We start from the raw sequence: 21,610 nt of genomic DNA on the forward strand, positions 1-21,610 counted from the left end.
GTAGGGGATTACTTTGGGAATAATGATCACAATTTCATAAGTTTTAGAATACTCGTGGACAACGACGAGAATGGTCCTAAAGGAAGAATACTTAATTGGGGGAAGGCCAACTATACCAAAATTTGGGGAATGTAGATTAGGAGCAGCTGTTTGAAGGGAAATCCACATTCGATATTTGGGAGACTTTTAAAGAGACGTTAATTAGAGTTCAGGAGAGGTATGTTCCTGTGAAAATGAGGGATTGAAATGGCAAGATTAGGAAACCTTGGATGACAGGTGAAATTGTGAGACTAGCTAAGAGGAAAAAGGATGCATACATAAGGTCTAAACTACTGAAGACAGACAAAGGTTTGGAAGAATATCGGGAATGTAGGACCAATGTGAAACGAGGAATTAAGAGGGTGAAAAGGGGTCATGAGATATCTTTAGCGAATAGGATTAAGGATAACGAGAGAAAGAGTTGGCCCATTCAAGGACAAAGGAGGAAAGTTATAAGTGGAGTCAGAGAAAATGGTTGAGATTCTTAATGAGTACTTTGCATTGGTATTCACTGAGGAGAGGGACATGATGGATTTTGAGGTTAGGGGTAGTTTGAGTACTCCAGGTCAAGTCGGCATAAGGAGGAAGGAGGTTTTGGGTATTCTAAAAGGCATTAAGGTAGACAAGTCTTCAGGTCTGCATGGGATCTATGCCAGGTTACTGAGGGAAGTAAGAGTGGAAATAGCTGGGGCTTTAACAGATATCTTTGCAGCATTCTTGAACACAGGTGATGTCTCAGAGGACTGGAGAATTGCTGATGTTGGCCCTTGTTTAAGGAGGGTAGCAGGGATATTCCAGGTAATTAAAGATCAGTGAGCCTGATGTCAGTGGTAGGGAAGCTGCTGGAGAAGATACTGAGGGATAGGATCTATTCCTATTTGGAAGAAAATGGGCTTATCAGTAATGGGCAGCATGGTTTGTGCAGGGAAGGTTATGTCTTACAAGCCTAATGGAATTCTTTGAGGAGATGGCAAAGTTGATTGATGGCTGTAGATGTCATATACATGGACTTTAGTAAGGTATTTGATAAGGTTTCCCATGGTAGCCTGATGGAGAAGGTGAAGTCGCATGGGATCCAGGGTGTACTAGCTGGATGGATAGAGAACTGGCTGGGCAACTGAAGACAGATAGTAGTAGCAGAAGGGAGTTTCTCAAAATGTAGACCTGCGACCAGTGGTGTTCCACAGGGACCTGTGTTGGGACCACTGTTATTTGTGATATACATAAATGATTTGGAGGAAATTATTGGTTGCCTGATTATCAAGTTTGCAGATGACAGCAAGATTGGTGGAGTAGCAGATAGTGAAAGGATCTGTCAGAGAATACAGCGGAATATAGATAGATTGGAGAGATGGGCAGAGAAGTGGCAGATGGAGTTCAATTCAGGCAAATGTGAGGTGATGCATTTTGGAATATCCAATTCAAGAGCAAACTATACAATAAATGGAAAAATCTTGGGGCAAATTGACATACAGAGAGCTCTGGTGTTCAGGTCCATTGTTCCCTGAAGGTGACAGTGCAGGTCAGTAAAGTGGTCAAGAAGGCATATGGCATGCTTTCCTTCATTGGACAGGGTATTGACTACAAAAGTTGGCAGGCCATGTTACAATTGTATAGGACTTTGGTTCAGCTGCATTTGGAATACTGCATACAATTCTAGTCACCACATTACCTAAAGGATATGGATGCTTTGGAGAGGGTGCAGAGGAGGTTCATCAAGATATTGCCTAGCATGAAGGGCTCTACTATGAAGAGAGGTTGAGTAGAATAGGTTTATTTTCATGAGAAAGTCAGAGGTTGAGGGGGGACCTGAGTGAAGTCAATAAAGTCATGAGAGGTATAGACAGGGTAGATAGCAAGAAACTTTTTCTCACAGTGGGGGATTCAATTACTAGTGGTCACAAGTTCAAGGTGAGAGGGGAAAAGCTTTAGGGAGATATGTGTGAAGTGTGAGTACCTGGAACACGTTGCCAGAAGAGGTGATAATGGTAGGCATGTTAGCATAATTTAAGATGTATCTAAACAGACACATGAATCGACAGGGAGCAGATGGATACAGATCCTTAGAAAATAGGCAACAGCTTTAGATGGTGGATCTGGATCAGCGCAGGCTTGGAGGACCGCAGGGCCAGTTTCTGTGCTGTAATTTTCTTTGTTCCACATAGAAAGACTTTCTGGAGAGAAAATGATGATTTGTTTGCATACATCACATTAGCAGCTTAGGAAAGTAAACATTGAAGAGCATTAGCTTGATTTCGGTTGGAAGGATCAGGAATTGATTTTTTTGTTTGCTTATGGGAATAACCCCTAGCTTGGGAAGTTTTGTTTGCCAGTTCACAGAAATCCTGGTTAAAGTTAGATGCATGAAGAAACATCACAGTTTCTTCCAAAGAAAAGTGTTTGTCCAGAAAAGTTAGGATATAGGTTATCTTGGTTTAGGGATTTCAGTTTGATTCGAGCCTTGAAGGAGTTATTCAAAGCTGAAAAAGTCTAAAGTTAATTATATGGCTAATCATGAAAGAGGCTACTAAACTCTCAAAACTTGGAATTGAAATAAACTAAAAGATTACATGTATTGAGGTGAAAGAGAAGCAGACTCTCTCTAGTGTTTGAGTACTGTAACATGATGATGACAGGATAGATGTGTGCTTTGAAATATTTTAAATTGCATTGTCTGTAAATAGTTTGGTTTATTTTGCTTTTTCTTCTATGTAATTAACTTCTATTTTATTGTTAAAATGAAATCTGCCGTACTGCATATTTGTGGTACAGTGAAAAACCACTTCATTAAATGAAAAACAATATACTATTAAACCAGATTACAATCTGGGATCTGACCTTTCTAATAATAACATGAGTTGGGATCAGAACATGTAATAAATAGATCCAATTTCACAGTGCACATTATTTACAGGAAATTCCTTATATAATTATTGAGAAAAAAATATTGGTAACTTAAAATAGTTCAGCAGCACTGTCTATAGTTACCTCCAAAACAAGCAGTAACTAGTCAGAGAAATGTTCCAAGTTCCAGTGGTGCATTCAGTCAATTATAAAGGTGTGATTGATTTACATGATACACGAGGCTAAAAACATTAGTATTTAGTTCAACTGTGAAGTTTTTAACTTTTATGGATTGGATGTTACACCATGTAAAGTCACAATGATGCTGTACCAGTGAATTGTGATATAGAATGAATGATATTTAATAAATTACAGAAGCACTTTCTGATATCACATAATTTGGACAACATCTCACAGAGACAGCTATAATACAATGTAAGATACTCACACGACATCCAGCTGAACTCCAGTTGTTGTAAATTTCATCCCAGTATACACACTGGGATATAAAAGAAGTGAAAGCCACAGTAATATTTGTCAATTGTGAAGAGTTTCGATCTGGAGCAGGCTTCACAGACAAATAATATATTCCCACTCCATACACCAACTCAGCAGCAGAAATAAGCCAGGTATATTTTGCATCTTATTGAAAAATATGGAGAAAAACGTAAACACATTAGAAAAAAACAGTATTATTTTTATTAATATTTGAATGAACATTTCTGCATATTTGGATTTGAGCAGAATAAAATTTTCTTCCAAGAAATGTCCAATGTGAAGATACAAATGCTCAGAAATCGATGCAGCAAAACAGTAAATTAAATTATTAAAATAAACATGCTTACCTGTGCACTGCTGTGGAGTTTAAAACCAGTTCCTTATTCTGATGCACCCTTCCTAAGGATTCCATCTGCTTCTATTATGTAGTGCTGCCTTATTTAACTTCCAAACAATTAGTTTTAATATAGCCAGTCATATTACAGTGGAAGCATATTGTTTTCTTTACAACAGTTTTAGGCCTGACCTTTCTCCTTTATTATTTTGGCATCCTTCTGTTTACATCCTAAGATGAATACCTTTTCACCTCCAGATTTTCTGATTCTCCCAATTTCTTGTTGATTCCCTTATGAATATTTCCCAATGTAATTGTCTATGTGAAGTACTACAGATATGTGCCAGAAGTTTCAGATCTTTGATATTTGGTGCTTCATCTAAATTACTCTTCAAGATTATCAAATATTATTTCAGAAGTCTTCCTTAATCACAATTTGATTTATATTCTCAAACTTTTTCTTTAATTAATTATTCTTTAATTTGTGGGTGGCACGGTGGCACAGTGGTTAGCACTGCTGCCTCACAACGCCAGAGACCCGGGTTCAATTCCCGCCTCAGGCGACTGTATGTGTGGAGTTTGCACATTCTCCCACGTGCTTGCATGGGTTTCCTCTGGGTGCTCTGGTTTCCTCCCACAGTCCAAAAATGTGCAGCTTAGGTGAATTGGCCATGCTAAATTGCCCGTAATGTTAGGTGTAGGAGAATGGGTCAGGGTGGGTGCGCTTCGGCGGATCTGTGTGGACTTGTTGGGCCGAAGGGCCTGTTTTCACACTGTAAGTAATCTAAGTAATTTCAGTGATGTGAAACAACTGATTTTATTGGATTTCTTTTCCCTTTGCAAATTCTACAAATGTCTAAATAGGTTTCCTTTTTAATATCTTAACATTCTATCGATAAGATTCAGAAATATGCCCATAAGAAATTAAGAGTTTTATAGTCTGCAGATTTTTCTTCAGACAAACTAGTGTACACATTCGTAGCTATACCTGCCAAAACGATCTGTAACATTAAGATCTAAATATCTTTTGGCTTCTTTATCTTCCTAGTTACCTTTCCAAATAGGATGAAATATGTTTGTAGCCTCTGCAAATTTAGGCACTATACATAGGTTTCTCTTTGAAATAAATCTTCATGAGCATCAGAGTAGTTCTCCAAGATATAGCATCATCTTTCTTTAGAATTGAGATTTGGAGGAATTTCTTAAGCTGGAGGGTGGCAAACGTGTGGAACTCATTGCTGCTGAAGACTATGGAAGCCAAGTCAGTGAGTGTGTTTAAGATGAGACAGATAGATTTTTGATTAGTAAGGAGATCATTGGCTAAGTAAGAAGGCAGGAAAATGGGGTTGAGAAATATGTCAGCCAGGATCAAGTAGTGGAATAGACTTCATCGGTTCAAAAAGCTTAATTCTGCTCCTATGTTTTATGGCTTTACTCTAATTTATTTATAGTTTTTTATTCTATTTATTTCTTTCTTCAACTCATGTTGCTTTACCTCCCTACCTTTTTGCAGTTCAAGCTTCTTAAATTTCCCTTCCATTGCTTTTCCCTTTATATTTATTTCTTTAATTGTTTTTCTACTCTTTCAAATTAAATCTCGCTGATGTCCTTTGCTCTTGTTCATTCATTCTCCTTTGTTTCCATTGCTTGCTCTGAGTTTCAATGTAAGCTCTTAAAAAATTATCTTTTTCTTTTAATCCAATTTTTAAAAAAAATCAAATCTGCAACTTTGCTAGTTCCAGTGGCGTTTTCTCAATTTCACATTACCCTCCATTTAATTCAAAATGCTGAGTAATGACTTTAAATATCTCAACCTTCTGAGACCCTACTTTTACTTCTGCCTCCAACTTATCTGCTGACTTTCTTGGCGTAGCCTTTGTCCTAGATTTTTGAATAATCCACTGTTACATTTTCTACTCCCAGCCAAGTTTTAGTAACATTGAAATTCTAAACTGCGCATTACGGTTCATAACAATTCTCCTTTTTATCTCTTCAGTCCCTCGACATTGTTCTTTCTTTAAAAGATTTTCAGATTAAAAGATTAAAACATGGCACATTGAACTAAAAACAGTACAGAACTGTAAACAGATTTCATAATAACATTTTGACAGGAAAGTGAATAAATGTTTGAAAAGAAAATGAAAGATTCTGGTGAAAGATTAAAGAAATAGGGCGCAGGAGATGGCTGTTTCAGACAGCTGGTACAGTGGGGTGGATAGAACTATCTGCTCCAATGCCATAAAGCTCTAGGGGTTGAATCTTATTGGGTGTGAGTTTCTTTTTGGGGAGTTTTTCACTGCGAGGCCTAGTGAGACTTCTCACTGAATCTTACTGAACTGACCTCATTAACTATACACCCTTCATTCGATTCCATCTTACCATCTTACCATGAACCATTCCCAGAACAAGATGCCACTAGGCAGATAGCCGATGAGAAACCAGCATCTTATGCCATCTTTAAAAGCCCTCTGTGCACCCAAACAAGCATTATGGACATGGAGCTGCCCTATGCAATTCCTGATATTTATCCCGTATATGTCAAACAAGGGGAAATTGCTGCTCCACTTTGTTTGAGGGTGTGGATGGGGTGATGCACGGACAGGACATCATCTTATCCCAGGACCAGCAGTGGAGACCATAACGCCAAACTGTGCCAGACTGGTCTGAAGGTGCACCCACATCAGTGCAGCTGCTTTCATCTGGAAGAATGCACTGCGGTGTTTGAAGAAGGTCAATCACCTTTTCCACTCTGCCACCGTCTTTTCTTCAATACCTTGCACTCGCTCTATGTCTGCCTCTGTACACACCTCCTCCAAAGACTCATGCTCTATCACTCTTCAGTACTGCCAGCAGCATCTTCCCCATTCACTCTCACCCACCACAAGTCCTGAAAGCTTTAAACCTGCATGCCTTCTGCAATGCCTAATCACATGCTAAGACTACTTCATCATATGCACCAACAGAGCCACCTGTTTCACTGCCCTAATAGCTACCTCTCTCATTCCAGAACAGCAACAGCCCATAATAAGACAGAAAGAATCATTAGGTTGGCAGGGTGCCCAACATTTGGCTAGTCACCCCTCATACAGAGAGCATCATAATTTTGAAATGTAGTGAGATATTGGTGCTATATCCTAAATGGAGCATGGGGCAAGCGAAAATTGTTGGATGCCCACTCTGACTTTCATGTTGAGAATTCCACATTTGATAAAATTGGAAGCTGAATATTAATGAAGTGTGTTCTGCTACTAATAAGGCATTTAGCAATCAATAATCAAAGAGAAGTACAGCACAGGAACTGGCCCTTCAGCCCTCCAAGCCCGTGCTGATCATTATGCCCTCAGTCGTAGAATCATAGAGTCATAGAGGTGTACAGCATGGAAACCGACCCTTCAGTCCAACCCATTCATGCCAACCAGATACCCCAAACCAATCTATTCCACCTGCCAGCACCCAGCCCATATCTCTCCAAACCCTTTCTATTCATATACCCATCCAAATGACTTTTAAATGTTGCAATTGTACCAGCCTCCACCACTTCATCTGGCAGCTCATTCCATACATTCCACCCTCTGTGTGAAAAAGTTGCCCCTTAGGTCTCTTTTGCATCTTTCCCCTCTCACCCTAAACTTATGCCCTCCCCAACCCCAGGGAAAAGACTTTGCCTATTTACCCTATCCATGCCCCTCATGATTTTGTAAACCTCTATAAGGTCACCCCTCAACCTCTGACACACCAGGGAAAACAGCCCCAGCCTGTTCAGCCTCTTCCTATAGCTCAATTCCTCCAACCCTGGCAACAGCCTTGTAAATCTTTTCTGAACCCTTTCAAGTTTCGCCACATCTTGCCAATAGGAAGGAGACCAGAATTGCACGCAGTATTCCAACAGTGGCCTAACCAATGTCTTATATAGCCGCAACCTGACCTCCCAACTCCTGTACTCAATACGCTGACCAACAAAAGAAAGCATACCATACGCCTTCTTCACTATCCTATATACCTACAATTCCACTTTCAAGGAGCTATGAAAAATGTGCAACTCCATGCATACATTAACAGAAGCAAGCCTGGACTCTTTAAAGCAAAAGAGTTTTGCATAATTTCTTGTAGCCTGTTCCCATGTTCAAATTTGCTGATGTTGCTATTTCTTAGTCCTTTACTTTTCTCTTGATCTTACCTCCAATATATTGAGTATTAGGTAGCTGTGTGGAAACTAGAAAGTTGGTCTCATTCGGTTCATCTGCATAGTTGAAGTATAGGAGGAGGGGAATGCTTTGCTCAGGTTCCACGTGAATCAGTAGAGTTCCACTGTCTGATGTTACATTCACTTGAATGGTGGTAAGATTGTTTCTCAACCGAAATTCTGTCCGATTCTCATGCATCACATTGGACCTAGGAAGCATTATCTGTGATGGAAACAATCTTTTTTACAATCAAATGTTGCGTAAACGTGGTCCCAAGATTTAACAGTGAATATCCTCAATTTATTTTAGAATTTTCTGGAAGAGCTCAACATAGTGCTATCAAATTCTCCTTTTCCAATTGTCTCCACACATTATTTTCAGATACATGTTGTGCCAATACCTATTTTAAGGAACTTAACAATCAATGATGATCTATTTGATGCTTGGAACCCAAAGCCATTTTTTTTTGTCAACAATAGCTTATTGAAGCAATTCACTCCAATATTAATGGAATTGGCGTAATGATGTTGAAATCTTAATTACAAGTAATCAAGGCGAATTTAGGTTTCAGTTGTGTGACACAGCACATTAATTGATATTTTATGCACATTTTTAAGAATCATTTTTGTTAAGAGTATGTTTTTTTTATTTTATTATTTATTTTTGGGAAGTAAATATCACCAGCAAGGCTACATTTATCGCCCATTGCTAATTGTCCTTGAGAAGATATACGGTAAGCTGTCTTTTTAAACTGCTACATTTCCTGTTGTGTAAGTGCACACACTTGTGTATTGAAGATGCCAGACTATTTGTATCTCTAGTCAAGCTGTTCTGGTATAGCTGGAGGCTGCCAGTTTGGAAGGTCCTGTCATTGACGGTTTAGTGAGCTGCTGCAATTTTTTTTGTGGGTGGTACACATTGTTGCCACTGTGAATCGGTGGTAGAGGACACAAATTTGTAATGAAATGCATGGGGTGCTGATCAAGTGAATGCTTTGTCTTGAATGCCCTTGGGCTTCATGAGCTGCTGGAGCTGTATTCAGCCAGACAAGTGGAGAGTACTACCTGACTTGCAGATCAGCTTTCCTGGGATGAAGCTCTCATTCTACATAGAAAGAGGTTAGGCCTACAGTATTGGAGTTAGAAGAAAGAAAGGCAATCTTATTGAAACAACAAATTATCCGAAGGGAATGTGATAAGGTTGAAATGGGACGGATATTTCCTCTTGTAGATAAGATTACATTTAGTGGATGCATCTGAAGCACAAGAGGCCTCCATTTGATGAAGCAGAAGACAAGAATTTATTTCCTCTCAGATGATCATTAATCTGGGGAATTCTTTTCCATATAAAGCAGTGCAGGTTTGGCCATTGAATTTATCCATTTGAGTTAGAATGAAGTTTGATAGACAAGGGAGTAAAGCATTATAAGGAACAGGCAGGAAAATAGGATTGAGACCACAACCAAATCTCATGTTGTAACATAGCAGACACAAAGAACCAAATTGCTTATTCCTGTTCCTCAGTCGTATGCTGATTATGTTTGAGGATTATGGAGGTGAATCACTGATCAAGTATCTGGAGCCTCACATCTACTCTTGGAGCCAGTTTTAATGCCTGGATTAGTTCAGTTTCTAGTCAATGGTAAACCCCAGAATGTTCATCGTGGGGTATTCACTAATGATAACTATATTAACTTGGGGGAGGTGATGGCCTTGAGGTATTAGTGCTGGACTGTTAATCGAGAGACCCAGGTCATGTTCTGAGAACCCAGCTTCAAACTCTACCATGGAAGATGGTAGAATTTCAATTCAATAAAAATCTGGAATTAAGAATCTAATGATTGGTGACATCCCTGATCCGGGTTTTAATTAGTAATGGGTTGAAGGGTTATGGAGAGTGGTCAAGAAAGGAGTTGAGGCTGAGATGAGATTAGCCATGATCATATCAAATGGTGGAGCAGGCTCAAAGGCCGAATTCCCTACTCCTGCTCCTGGTTCACATGTAACTGTATTTTTCCTCCAGTGCATCTTTATCATGTGTTTCATTTGCTCCTTCTCCACTTTTTATCTACACATAAAATTCATAACTTTTCGAGCCCAGCTTCAGTTCTGAAGAATAGTCATAGTAATTCTGTTTCTCTCTAAACAGCTCCTGTCTTTCCTATTGAGTTTCTCCAGCACTTTTTGTTTTATTTCAGGGCTCCAGCATCAACAGTACTTTATTATAACGATTATGATATAATTTGTCAATTTACCTCAATGTCCCTTGTCAGATTCTGGACAGAATGAATTGTTCCATTTATTGATGTCAATGTCAGACCGCTTACAGCTCCTGAGACTTCATTCTTCCTTGTCCACATGAATGGATTCACTGAAAAACTCACCATCTGAACAAGAGCAAAACTTTAGTACTTGCAAAATATCAATTATGATCACTGTGATTTTGAATGAAAAAAGGAGAACATGGCAAAATGTGGTCCCCAAAACAATGATTCAAATACCAGAGAAGGCTGGAGAAACTCAGCAGTTATGACAGCATTTGTGAACAGAGAAAGCCAGTTAATGTTTTGAGACAAGTATGACTCTTCAATTCTTCATCAAGTTCAGTTCTGATTCAATTAAGGATATTAAGGTGGACAAATCCTTAGGACTGGATGGACTCTATCCCAGGTTGCTGAGGGAGGTGAGAGAGGAAATAGCTGGGGCCTTGAAAGATATCTTTGTGGCATCCTTAAATACAGGTGACTGCGGAGTTGCTAACATTTTCCCTCTGTTCAAGAAGGATAGTAGGGATAATCCATGTAACGACATGGTGGGAAAGTTGCTGGAGAAGGTATTGAGGGATAGGATCTAATTATATTTGGAAGAAAATGGACTTAGTGATAGGCAACATGCTTTTGTGTGGGGGGAGACCATGCCTTGCTGAAAATGTGTTGCTGGTCAAAGCACAGCAGGCCAGGCAGCATCTCAGGAATAGAGAATTTGACGTTTCGAGCATAAGCCCTTCATCAGGAATGAGAGAGAGTAGCCAAGCAGGCTAAGATAAAAGGTAGGGAGGAGGGACTTGGGGGAGGGGTGATGGAGGTGGGATAGGGCAGAGGAGATGACCTGGGGGGCGTGCAGTTGTGATAAACTATTCCTGAGATGCTGCCTGGCCTGCTGTGCTTTGACAGCAACACATTTTCAGCTGTGATCTCCAGCATCTGCAGACCTCATTTTTTACTCGAGACCATGCCTTACCAACTGAATAGAGTTCTTTGATAAAGTGACCAAGTTGATAGATGAAGGAAGGGCTGTATATGTCATATACATGGACTTTAGTAAGGCGTTTAATAAGGTTCCCCATGGTAAATTAATGGAGAAAGTGAAGCCACATGGTGTGCAGGGTGTTCTAGCTAGTTGTATAAAAAACTGTTTGAGTAACACGAGACAGAGAGTAGTAGTTGAAGGGAGTCTCTCGAAATGGAGAAGAGTGACCAGTGGCGTTCCACAGGAATCAGTGTTGGGGTCACTGTTGTTTGTGATGTACATCAATGATCTGGGAGAGGGAATTGGTTGTCTGATCAGTATGTTTGCAGATGACACGAAGATCGGTGGAGTAGCAGAAAGCATAGGGGACTGTCAAAGAATACAGGAGATTATAGATAGACATGGAACATAGAACAATACAGCACAGAACAGGCTGTTTGGCCCTTCATGTTGCACCAACCTGAGAACTAATCTAAGCCCATCACCCTGCACTATCCCATCATCATCCATATGCTTATCCAAGGACTGGTTAAATGCCCCTAATAAGGCTGAGTTAACTACATTGGCAGGCAGGGCATTCCACGCCCTTACCATTCTCTGAGTGAAGAACCTGCCTCTAACACTTGTGTTAAATCTATCACCCCTCAATTTGCAGCTATGCCCCCTCGTACAAGCAGACATCATCATCCTAGGAAAAAGACTCTCACTTATCACCCTATCTAATCCTCTGATCATCTTGGATGTCTCTATTAATTCCCCTCTTTGTCTTCTTCTCTCCAATGAGAACAGATCCAAGTCCATCAGCCTTCCCTCATATGATCTTAGCTTCAGACCAGGCAACATTCTGGTAAATCTCCTCTGCACCTTTTCCAATGCTTCCACATCCTTCCTGTAATGGAGCGACCAGAACTGTACACAATACTCTATGCGAGGCTGCACTAGCAGTTTGTATAGGTGCAGCATGACATCACAACTCTGGAACTCAATTCCTCTACCAATAAAACCTAACACACATATGCCTTCTTAACAGCACTATCAATCTGAGTGGCAACTTTCAGGGATCTATGTACATGGACACCAAGATCCCTCTGCATATCCACACTACCAAGAATTTTTTCATTGACCCATTACTCTGCCTTCCTGTTATTCTTCCCAAAGTGAAACACCTCACATTTATCTGCATTGGACTCCATTTACCACCTTTCAGCCCACTTCAGCAGTTTATCTGAGTCTCTCTGCAATCTGCAACCAGAAACCACACTGTCCACCACTCCACTGACTTTAGTGTCATCTGCAAACTTACTAACCTATCCACCTATGCCTGCGTCAAAGTCATTTATAAAAATGACAAACAGCAGTGGTCCTAAAACAGATCATTGTTGCACACCACTAGTAACCGGACTTCAGGCTGAATATTTGCCATCAACCTCCACCTTCTTACAGAAAGCCAGTTTCTAATCCAAACTGCTAAACCAACTTCAATTCCATGCCTCCATATTTTATCCAGTAGCCTGCCATGTGGAATCTTATCAAAGGCTTTGCTGAAGCCCATGTATACCACGTCAACTGCCCTACCCTCATCTACATGTTTGGTCACCTTCTCAAAAAACTCAATGAGATTTGTGAGACACAACCTACCCTTGACGAATCAATGTTGACAATTTCTAATCAAATTGTTACTTGTGAGATGCTTATAAATCCTACCACTTATAATCCTTTCCAAACCTTTTCCTCCAACAGATGTAAGGGCTCACTAGTTTTTAATTACCTGGGTTATCTGTACTGCCCTTCTTGAACAAGGGCACAACATTTGCAATCCTCCAGTACTCTGGTACTAAATCTGTAGACAATGATGACTCAAAGATCAAGGCCAAAGGCTCGGCCATCTCCTTCCTAGCTTCCTAATTCTCGGTAAAATCCCACCCAGCCCAGGGGACTTATCTACTTTCACACCTTCCAGAATTGATAACACCTCCTCCTTACTAACCTCAATCCATTCAAGTCTAATAGCCCATATCTCAGTCTAATCCTCTACAATATTCTCCTTTTCCTGAGTGGAAACAAATGAGAAGTATTCGTTAAGCACCACTTCAATCTCCACAGGGTCCACACACAACTTTCCGCTTCTAGCTTTGACAGGCCCTCCTCCTACCGTCATCATCCTTTTATTCCTCACATATCTATAGAAACCTTTAGGGTTCTCCTTTATTCTACCTGCTAAAGACTGCTCATGTCCTCTACTTTCTCTTCTTAAACTCTCTCTTTAAATCCTTCCTAGCTACTCTGTAATTCTTCATCGCTTCATCTAACTATCTTGCCTCAACATCACATAAACCTCCCTCTTCTGCTTAACAAAAGATACAGTTTCTTTAGTAAACGACAGTTCCCTTACCTTATCACTTCTTCCTTGCCTGACAGGGACATACCTGTCAAAGACATGCAATATCTTAACCAGCTCCACATTTCGATTGTCCCCATCCCCTGCATTTTGCTGCCCCATTCTATGCCTCCTAAGTCTTGCTCAAGACTGGAGAGTTAGGCAGAGAATTGGCAGATGGAGTTCAATCTGGGCAAGTGTGAGGTGATGCATTTTGAAAGGTCTAATTCCAGAGCAAACTATACTGCAAACAAAAGAGCCTTGGGAAAGGTTGATAAGCAGAGCGATCTGGGCATTCAGGTCCATTGTACACTGAAGATGCATGCACAGGTGGATAAAGTGGTCAAGGAGGCATGTGATATGCTTGCCTTCTTCAGATGGACTATTGAATATAACAGCTGGCAGGTCATGTTAAAATTGTACAAGACTTTGGTACGGCCACATTTAGAATACTGTGTGCAGTTCTGGTCACACATTACTGTGCTGAAAATGTGTTGCTGGAAAAGTGCAGCAGGTCAGGCAGCATCCAAGGAACAGGAGATTCGACGTTTCGGGCATAAGCCCTTCTTTGGTCACACATTACTAAAAGGATGTGGACGCTTTGCAGAGAGTGCTGAGAAGATTTATGAGGATGTTGCCTGGTATGGAAGGTGCTAGTTATGAAGAGAGGTTGAGTAGGTTAGGATTATTTTCATTAGACAAAAGGAGATTGACGGGGACCTGATTCAGGTCAGCAAAATCATGAAGTTTACAGACAGAATGGATAGCGATAAGCTTTTTCCAGAGTGGGGGATTCAATAACAAGAGGTCACGCGTTTATGTTGAGAGGAGAAAAGTTTGAAGGGGATACAAAGTGGAAAGTATTTTACACAGAGGGTGGTAGGTGCCTGGAACGCGTTGCCAGCAGAGGTAGTAGAGACAGGCACAGTAAATTCATTTAAGATGCACCTGGATAAATGCATGAGTAGGTGAGGTGCAGAGGGATACAGATCCTTAGGAATTGGGCGATCGGTTTAGACAATGGATTTGAATCGGCACAGGCTTGGAGGGTCGAAGGGCCTGTTCCTGGGCTGTAAATTTTCTTTGTTCTTTGTTATAAATACCCTGAGGTGCCCACTTCTCACAGTGAGGAACAGGTGTAAAATATGCCAAGGTCCTTCAACTGGAATTTAAAGGTCTTGTCCCAATCTTCACAGAATCACAATCCAATCTGTATTCAAAACATTCATCTGGGAACCTAAGTGAGATCTTACACCTTCTCTAGCTCTGAAATTTTAGATTCAGGTTTCTCATTGATTCAGAGACTTTCCATATTGTTAATCAAATTTATGTCCTTTATTAAAGCCTCAAAATCATGATCATATTTTTATATTCTTCAACAAAGTGTGGCAGTGCTTTGAATAAAAGGTGCTTTTTTAGACATTTACTTCTGCTTTAAAATACAAATCAGTGTTGATACACCATTAAAATCTTTTTCCTTTATTTGATTGAGGTTGCAATGAACACAATATAAAAGTGGTGGCATACCATAATAAACTACAGAGTGCATGTAACCACAAGGTATAGTACCCCTCTAAGTAACTCCCTCACACCAGCTTGAGTTCATACATGATGCAGTATACTCTGACCTTGATCACATTTTAAATGGTGCTAATTGAAAGACCTTGCTGATAAACATTGCTCCACCTTGTCACCAGTTCTACCCCATTTTCATAAATTCCATCTTATTCTTAGAGACTACTTTCAAACAGGGTGATTACTTCCCTCTATTCCAACAATAGCAATTAATTAGAAGATACTTTGCAGACAATTATGTGTTATAAATAAATTCGAGATATGTTGTCAAATATGGATGGTAAATTTAGATGATAAATGAATCAAAGTAAATGAGATGTTATTATTTTGCATTTCCCTTGCATTGTCAGGGGATAGCAGTTTGAATGTTCCAAAAGATTGTCTAAGACTTGAAGCGCAGCATGGACATTCAACAGGTTTATCTAAAGAGTGTTCCATCTTGTGGCTGAGTATTATATTCAGTTTAAAAGTTATGTGCGTACAGAAACTACAGAGCTGACTTTTGCCATTGTTTTCAGATGGTAATAGGCAAGTAATGGCCCAACCATTGTGATGCTGAATTCCCTGTTCCAGTTACACTCACTATCTAATGCTGGCATTTCCACTGGGATCACACGGGCAAACTAATTGCCCAGCTCTTTCATCTGGGAGCCAACGCTCCCAGTAAATTGGAAGTCCTGCAGAGATTTCAGGACCCTGATGCACTATGCACATTTGGCATTGAGTAGACTAGCCACTAGGTCAGTCACGAACTGGATACACTGCTGAGTATATTTTTCACAGATTTACGACCAGGTCAGGAACATGCTCATGTGTCTTGTTTGCTGATAGAATTAACAAAGGAACTTGCTCAAAAACAACTTTTCATCTTATTAGCTGTTATGTGCTCATCTGGTGTTTAGCAGACCTTAGGAAAGGTTGAAATTTCCTACTTTTCCATTCAAACAAATATGTAAGAGAATGTACCTGGTATAGTTCATTTATGGTACATTTTTACCCACCCGCACATCAATGGTGTCCATGTCATCCTGAATGTTCAGAGACTGGAATGCTGGAAGAGTGAAACTTGTCACCGTGGAATCAGAAAGAATAATGGAATTTCCTTCTGTGCTGTCTGCTGGGAGCCTTCAAACAAAAGCAACAGCAATTCACTTTATGTCACGCTTTATTTGATAATGATATATCCTGCATGATCAAAGTCAAAAGCAAATATTCAGAATAATTATTGATTAAACAGTAATAATTTCTCAATTTTTGATCATACTATTCACCTTATTATTCTTTCATAAACAGCTTTAGATGCAAATTTGAACACAATTTGTGCACTATTCATATATTAGGGCTACCAAAGGCCCATCAACATAGATTTCACCTTTGTGGAAATTCTTTGAGGGAGAACTCAGTCAAAGACAGCAGTGGGAATCATATCATATGTCAGGTCTCCTGCCTGATACTCAGATCCACTGACTTCAATCGTACTGAATTCCAAATGCGGCATGCGGTCAATATTGTTCTCCACACATCCTGCTCCCGAGGGAGAGAAATTATGTTCCTGACTTTCATATGTGTAAACACAATGCCGTTTTAGTCCACTAGCATAGGCATTTTAGAAATGGTCTGCATAATTTAAGATCCAACATCTTTAATTGAACTTGGGAAGGGGACACTGACCCTTGTAGCTATATTTTGGACTGGCTCAATGGTGCAACAAGATTAAATTTCTACTCTGTAGTTTGCCTCTTCAGACAACTGTACAAGATGTCTTGTGGCTACATGTAGAAAAGCAGGGAATCTTTATTGATGTCCAGAGTAATGTTTATCTCAATCATAGAATACATTATCCAAAATCCCCTGATGCCCAGAATAATGAAATCTAACATTAAGTCTGTGTTGTGAGTTAGGACCCTGTAGAAGTTTTAGTACAAGTACACATGCTGTAATTGTCCTGGAAGTTAACCCTCTGATGGACTGACTTGCATTGCTCGAGAAAGTACACAAGCGTATCTGACACTGAGTTCAGAGTTACTCATTTGGATCAGGTATGCCGACTTACCATCCTCTCCAGATAATCTCCCACCAACGTGATGTAACCCAACTACACCCCTGATCTGACTGACCCAGGCCCAGCCAACCTCTGATCTGATTATCCCCTGACTCAACCAACTCCCAACCCAATTTAGCCATCCATTCCAACCTGATTAACTCTAAACCTACCTGATTGACTAATGATCCGATCCCTCTCCCCACTCAAATTATTCTCCTGGCCAAACTAGTGTACACCCATCCCGACAGCTCACACACTTGTCTATCCACTTGCTCACTTACACATTCATCAAGTCAGTGACTCACCCACCCACTGATTCAGCCTCCCACCGATTGGCTCATGCATTAACCCACACTCATTCAAAAACTTGAGACCAGTAAAAAGTACCTGACTGCATCAGGTAGTGTTGTTAAAATGGGGTTTGAGTGTCATCTCCTTCCATTACCTCGCCAGGAGTGGCTATACCAATCCAATTCTGCTCCAGAATTGGAGTTCCTGGCTAAAAGTGGACTTTGTCAACTGTGCAGGCAACGACAATGCGCTCAACATTGGTAACTCATCTTGATTCTCTGGGTGAAACCTTTGTTGAGCTCAAAATAGCTTTTATGTATGTATACCTAATATTAGTGAGTGAGCTTCCAAAATGCTTGACTTACTGTGAAGTGCTCTTCGACACTGAGGATGCCCAAAGAGCTGCACTAAGACAATTCTTTCTTGGAGTGCAGGTTCATAGCTCCTTGAAAGTGGAGTTGCAGGTAGATAGGATAGTGAAGAAGGCACTTGGTATGTTTTCATTTACTGGTCAGAGCATTGAGTACAGGAGTTGGGAGGTCTTGATATGCTGTATAGGGCATTGGTTAGGCCAGTTTTGGAATATTGCATGCAAATCTGGTTTCTTGCTATCTGAAGGATGTTGTGAAACTTGAAAAGGTTCAGAAAAGATTTACAAGGATGTTGTCAGGGTTGGAGGATTTGAGCTATAGGGAAAGGTTGAATAGGCTAGGACTGTTTTCCTTGAAGCATCGGAGGCTGAGGGGGTGACCTTATAGAAGTTTATAAAATCATGAGGGGAATGGATAGGATAGATAGACAAGGTCTTTACCCTGGGATAGGGGAGTCCAGAACTAGAGGGCATAGGTTTAGGGTGAGAGGAGAAAGATATAAAAAACAGACCTAAGGGGCAACTTTTTCATTCAGAGTGTGGTGTGTGTGTGGAATAGGCTGCCAGAGGAAGTGGTGGAGGCTGGTACAATTGCAACATTTAAAAGGCATCCAGATGGGTATATGAATAGGAAGGGTTTGGAGGGATATGGGCCGGGTGCTGGTATGTGGGACTAGATTGGATTGGGATATCTGGTTGGCATGGATGAGTTAGACGGAAGGGTCCGTTTCCATGCTGTACATCTCTGACTCGATGCTTGATGCTTATTCAGATGGGTAGATTTCTAAATTCAATTCGTCAATAATTACATCCACCAGGTGGTGCTAATTGAAACAGGATGAGGCCATTTTCTCAATAAACAATGCTAATACCATTTGCCTGGAATTCCAATGATCGAAAGGATACTAAGGTTTCCTTGGATAAATCTAGTGAAATTTCTGTTATGAATTTCATTTAAATTTACACTTTCTATAACTTATTTGCACTTGAAGCCACTTTAAAGCACCCGAGCCTTGAGCATGATTTGGCAGGTGCCACACTCTCAGTTGTATTGGTTTTGCCAACAGTGGGATCATTAATATTCAGAAAATAAGTAAGTAGAAACATGTTTTTATGTTTCTGATTTAAATATACAAAAGTGAAAGAAAACATCTGTTGGGAAACTTAATAGGATTTAATCCTTTTTGAGAGATTTCTCCAGGGATTGCTGATTGTATAAAACCCAGATACAATTCATGATAATTAATAGTTTGGACCCAGAACTTTTTTTGAAGCTTTTTTTTCCCATTTTCATAACAAAAGAACCAGATCTTGCAACCATTCCAAGTGTTAGGTTATGTTAGATGTGAATAATGTCTCTTGATATATTCTCTAAATTTCAATACATTAACGAGGTACTATCTTGATAAGTCTCCTTTGCTACCAGCCAGTCTTTGGGGCACCAAATACTTTGGCAACAATAAAGGAAAACTAAGGATCCAAACTGAAATGATGAAGAACTTAATTACAAAAGTATTACCTCCTGTATTTTGTTCCAAAAACAATGTTAAGCTTGTGTTTTTAATGGCTTTCTTTTCAATTCATGATGTGGCATTTATTTCATGTTTAAAGCTAATCATAAATATGTTGAGAGTATAATTGTTCAAACTTAATCTTTGGTTGTTTACAAATGCCCAATCCAATGATACAGATCTCATCAAACTACACTGTTGTGTCCCTCATACTTGTTACCGTCACCAGAAATTGGATTGACAACACTATGTTTCTTTCTAAACGAGGAAGACGGTAAATGTGTTTGCACCAAGAAAAGCTAAATTATACATGAGAAGCCAAATTTTTTTCAAGAGTCTAACTCCACACTTTTAGTGAGAGTTTTATTTCAGTTAGCCTTATACCATTAAACTCACACCTTACTGATCACTAGCGCTCCATCTGGCCCTTCAAGCCTGCTTCACTATTCAATAAGATCATGGCTGATCTTTTCATGGACTCAGGTCCACTTATCCGTCCATTCACTGTGACCCTTAAATCACTTTACTATTCAAAAATATATCTTTTCCTTAAAAACATTCAACACGGTAGCCTGAACTGCTTCAGTGGGCAGGGAATTTCACAGATTCACAACTCTTTGTGTGAAGATGTTCCTACTCAACTCAGTCCTAAATCTGCTTCCCCTTATTTTGAGGCCATGCCCCCGAGTCCTAGTTGCACCCACTAGTGGACATGACCTCTCTACTTCTATCTTGTCTATTTCCTTCATAATTTTACATGTTTTTATAAGAACCCCCTCAGTCTTCTAAATTCCAATGAGTATAGTACCAGACTACTCAATCTCTTCTCATAAGGCAATCCCTGGAATCAAACCAGTGAAACTCCTCTCCACCCCCTCCAGTGCCAGAACGTCCTTTCTCTAGTAAGGAGATCAAAACTGTACAAAGTACTCCAAGTGTGATCTCACCAGCACCCTATACAGAATAACATCCCTAATTTTAAACTCCACCGGAAGGACAATATTCTATTTGCCTTCTTAATTACCTGCCTCACCTGAAAACCAACGTTTTGTGACTCATACACAAGAACACCCAGATCACTCTGCAAAGCAGCATATTGCAACGTTACTATGCAAAATGGTCTTCCAAAACAGAACAAAAATGACCTCTCTTCCCCGCAGAAAATATAATGAACCCTATTGCTCTTGAGAGGAAAAAGTGAGGACTGCAGATGCTGGAGATCCGAGTCGAAAAGTGTGGCGTTGGAAAAGCACAGCCGGTCAGGCAGCATCCGAGGAGCAAGACAGATGACGTTTCAAGCATAAGCTCTTCATCAGGAATGTTTCTGAAGAGCTTATGTTCGAGATGTTGACTCTCTTGCTCCTTGGATGCTAGCTGCCTGACTGTGCGTTTCCAGCACCACACTTTTTGACTATAGTTCTTGAGAGCTCATCATTGAGATTTGCATAAGAAGCATTATCAAAATCAAAGCTTATGTTCCTGGCATCTCCCAATAATGGAAAATTCAAAACACAATTCTCCATTTCTAACATTTTCAATGTTTTGTTTACCTAAACAAAATCTTTCTCTTTTGGATTTTTCATAATTGTACCCAACTCCAAGACGTTAAAACAGGAAAATTGTCTAATTTGGATGCCTAGCCAATTCAGATGTTCAATTAGACTCACCAATTTCTCTATTTCTGTTTGGGAAGGTGCTGCATCTTTCCGTGAGACCTTGCTTTGACTAATAATAATGGGGTTAATATATTCCAAATAGGATTCCTGATGCAAAGTGACACTTGCTCCATTCTGCCTGATTTCTAATCCATTGTGCTTAAAAGTTCCAGAAACCTGACTTTCAATCTTGAATGCTGCTTTAAGCATATTTATGACAATGTCTCCAAATTCACTGCACCTACTGAAGAAAAAAATACACACAGGCAAAATTAAGATGCCTGAAAACTATTCCTCACAGTGCCGGTAAAATATGACTGGCTTCTAATTGAAGACAGCCCACTTTTAATATGATAGCCCTCACTGAAAAGTAATAAACTCTAAAGGCATAATTTAGGCTAGAAACACATTGATTTAACATCTAGTGTGTCCCTACTATGTTTGGTACCTCTGCTGGAGAGTGAAGAAACACTTCCCTGTTGGGCTGATTTCATTGCAGAAATACAGCTTCAATATCAATTGATGAACACTCCAAAACTTTTATTGCGAATTAAAGCCAAACAAATCTTTCAGATTGCTTTACCTAACAGAATTAAGGAGAATACAAATGATTTTTACAAATATATTAAGGACAAAAGGG

General features: G+C 39.9%; 1 protein-coding gene across 1 annotated transcript in view; it reads right to left on the bottom strand.

The window, feature by feature from the left end:
* LOC132824058 (polycystin-1-like protein 2) overlaps positions 1–21,610 on the bottom strand; it is a 152,187-nt gene that overhangs the window by 70,405 nt on the left and 60,172 nt on the right. Inside the window, exons 21-26 of the mRNA XM_060838324.1 lie at positions 20,983–21,211; positions 19,529–19,614; positions 16,101–16,224; positions 10,154–10,285; positions 7,893–8,121; positions 3,332–3,525 (exon numbers count right to left, since the gene is read on the bottom strand). Of these exons, the coding sequence (XP_060694307.1) occupies positions 3,332–3,525; positions 7,893–8,121; positions 10,154–10,285; positions 16,101–16,224; positions 19,529–19,614; positions 20,983–21,211 (994 nt within the window). The remainder of the gene's footprint in view (positions 1–3,331; positions 3,526–7,892; positions 8,122–10,153; positions 10,286–16,100; positions 16,225–19,528; positions 19,615–20,982; positions 21,212–21,610) is intronic.

Source organism: Hemiscyllium ocellatum, chromosome 17 (assembly GCF_020745735.1).
Source record: "Hemiscyllium ocellatum isolate sHemOce1 chromosome 17, sHemOce1.pat.X.cur, whole genome shotgun sequence".
Taxonomy (NCBI): Eukaryota; Metazoa; Chordata; class Chondrichthyes; order Orectolobiformes; family Hemiscylliidae; genus Hemiscyllium; species Hemiscyllium ocellatum.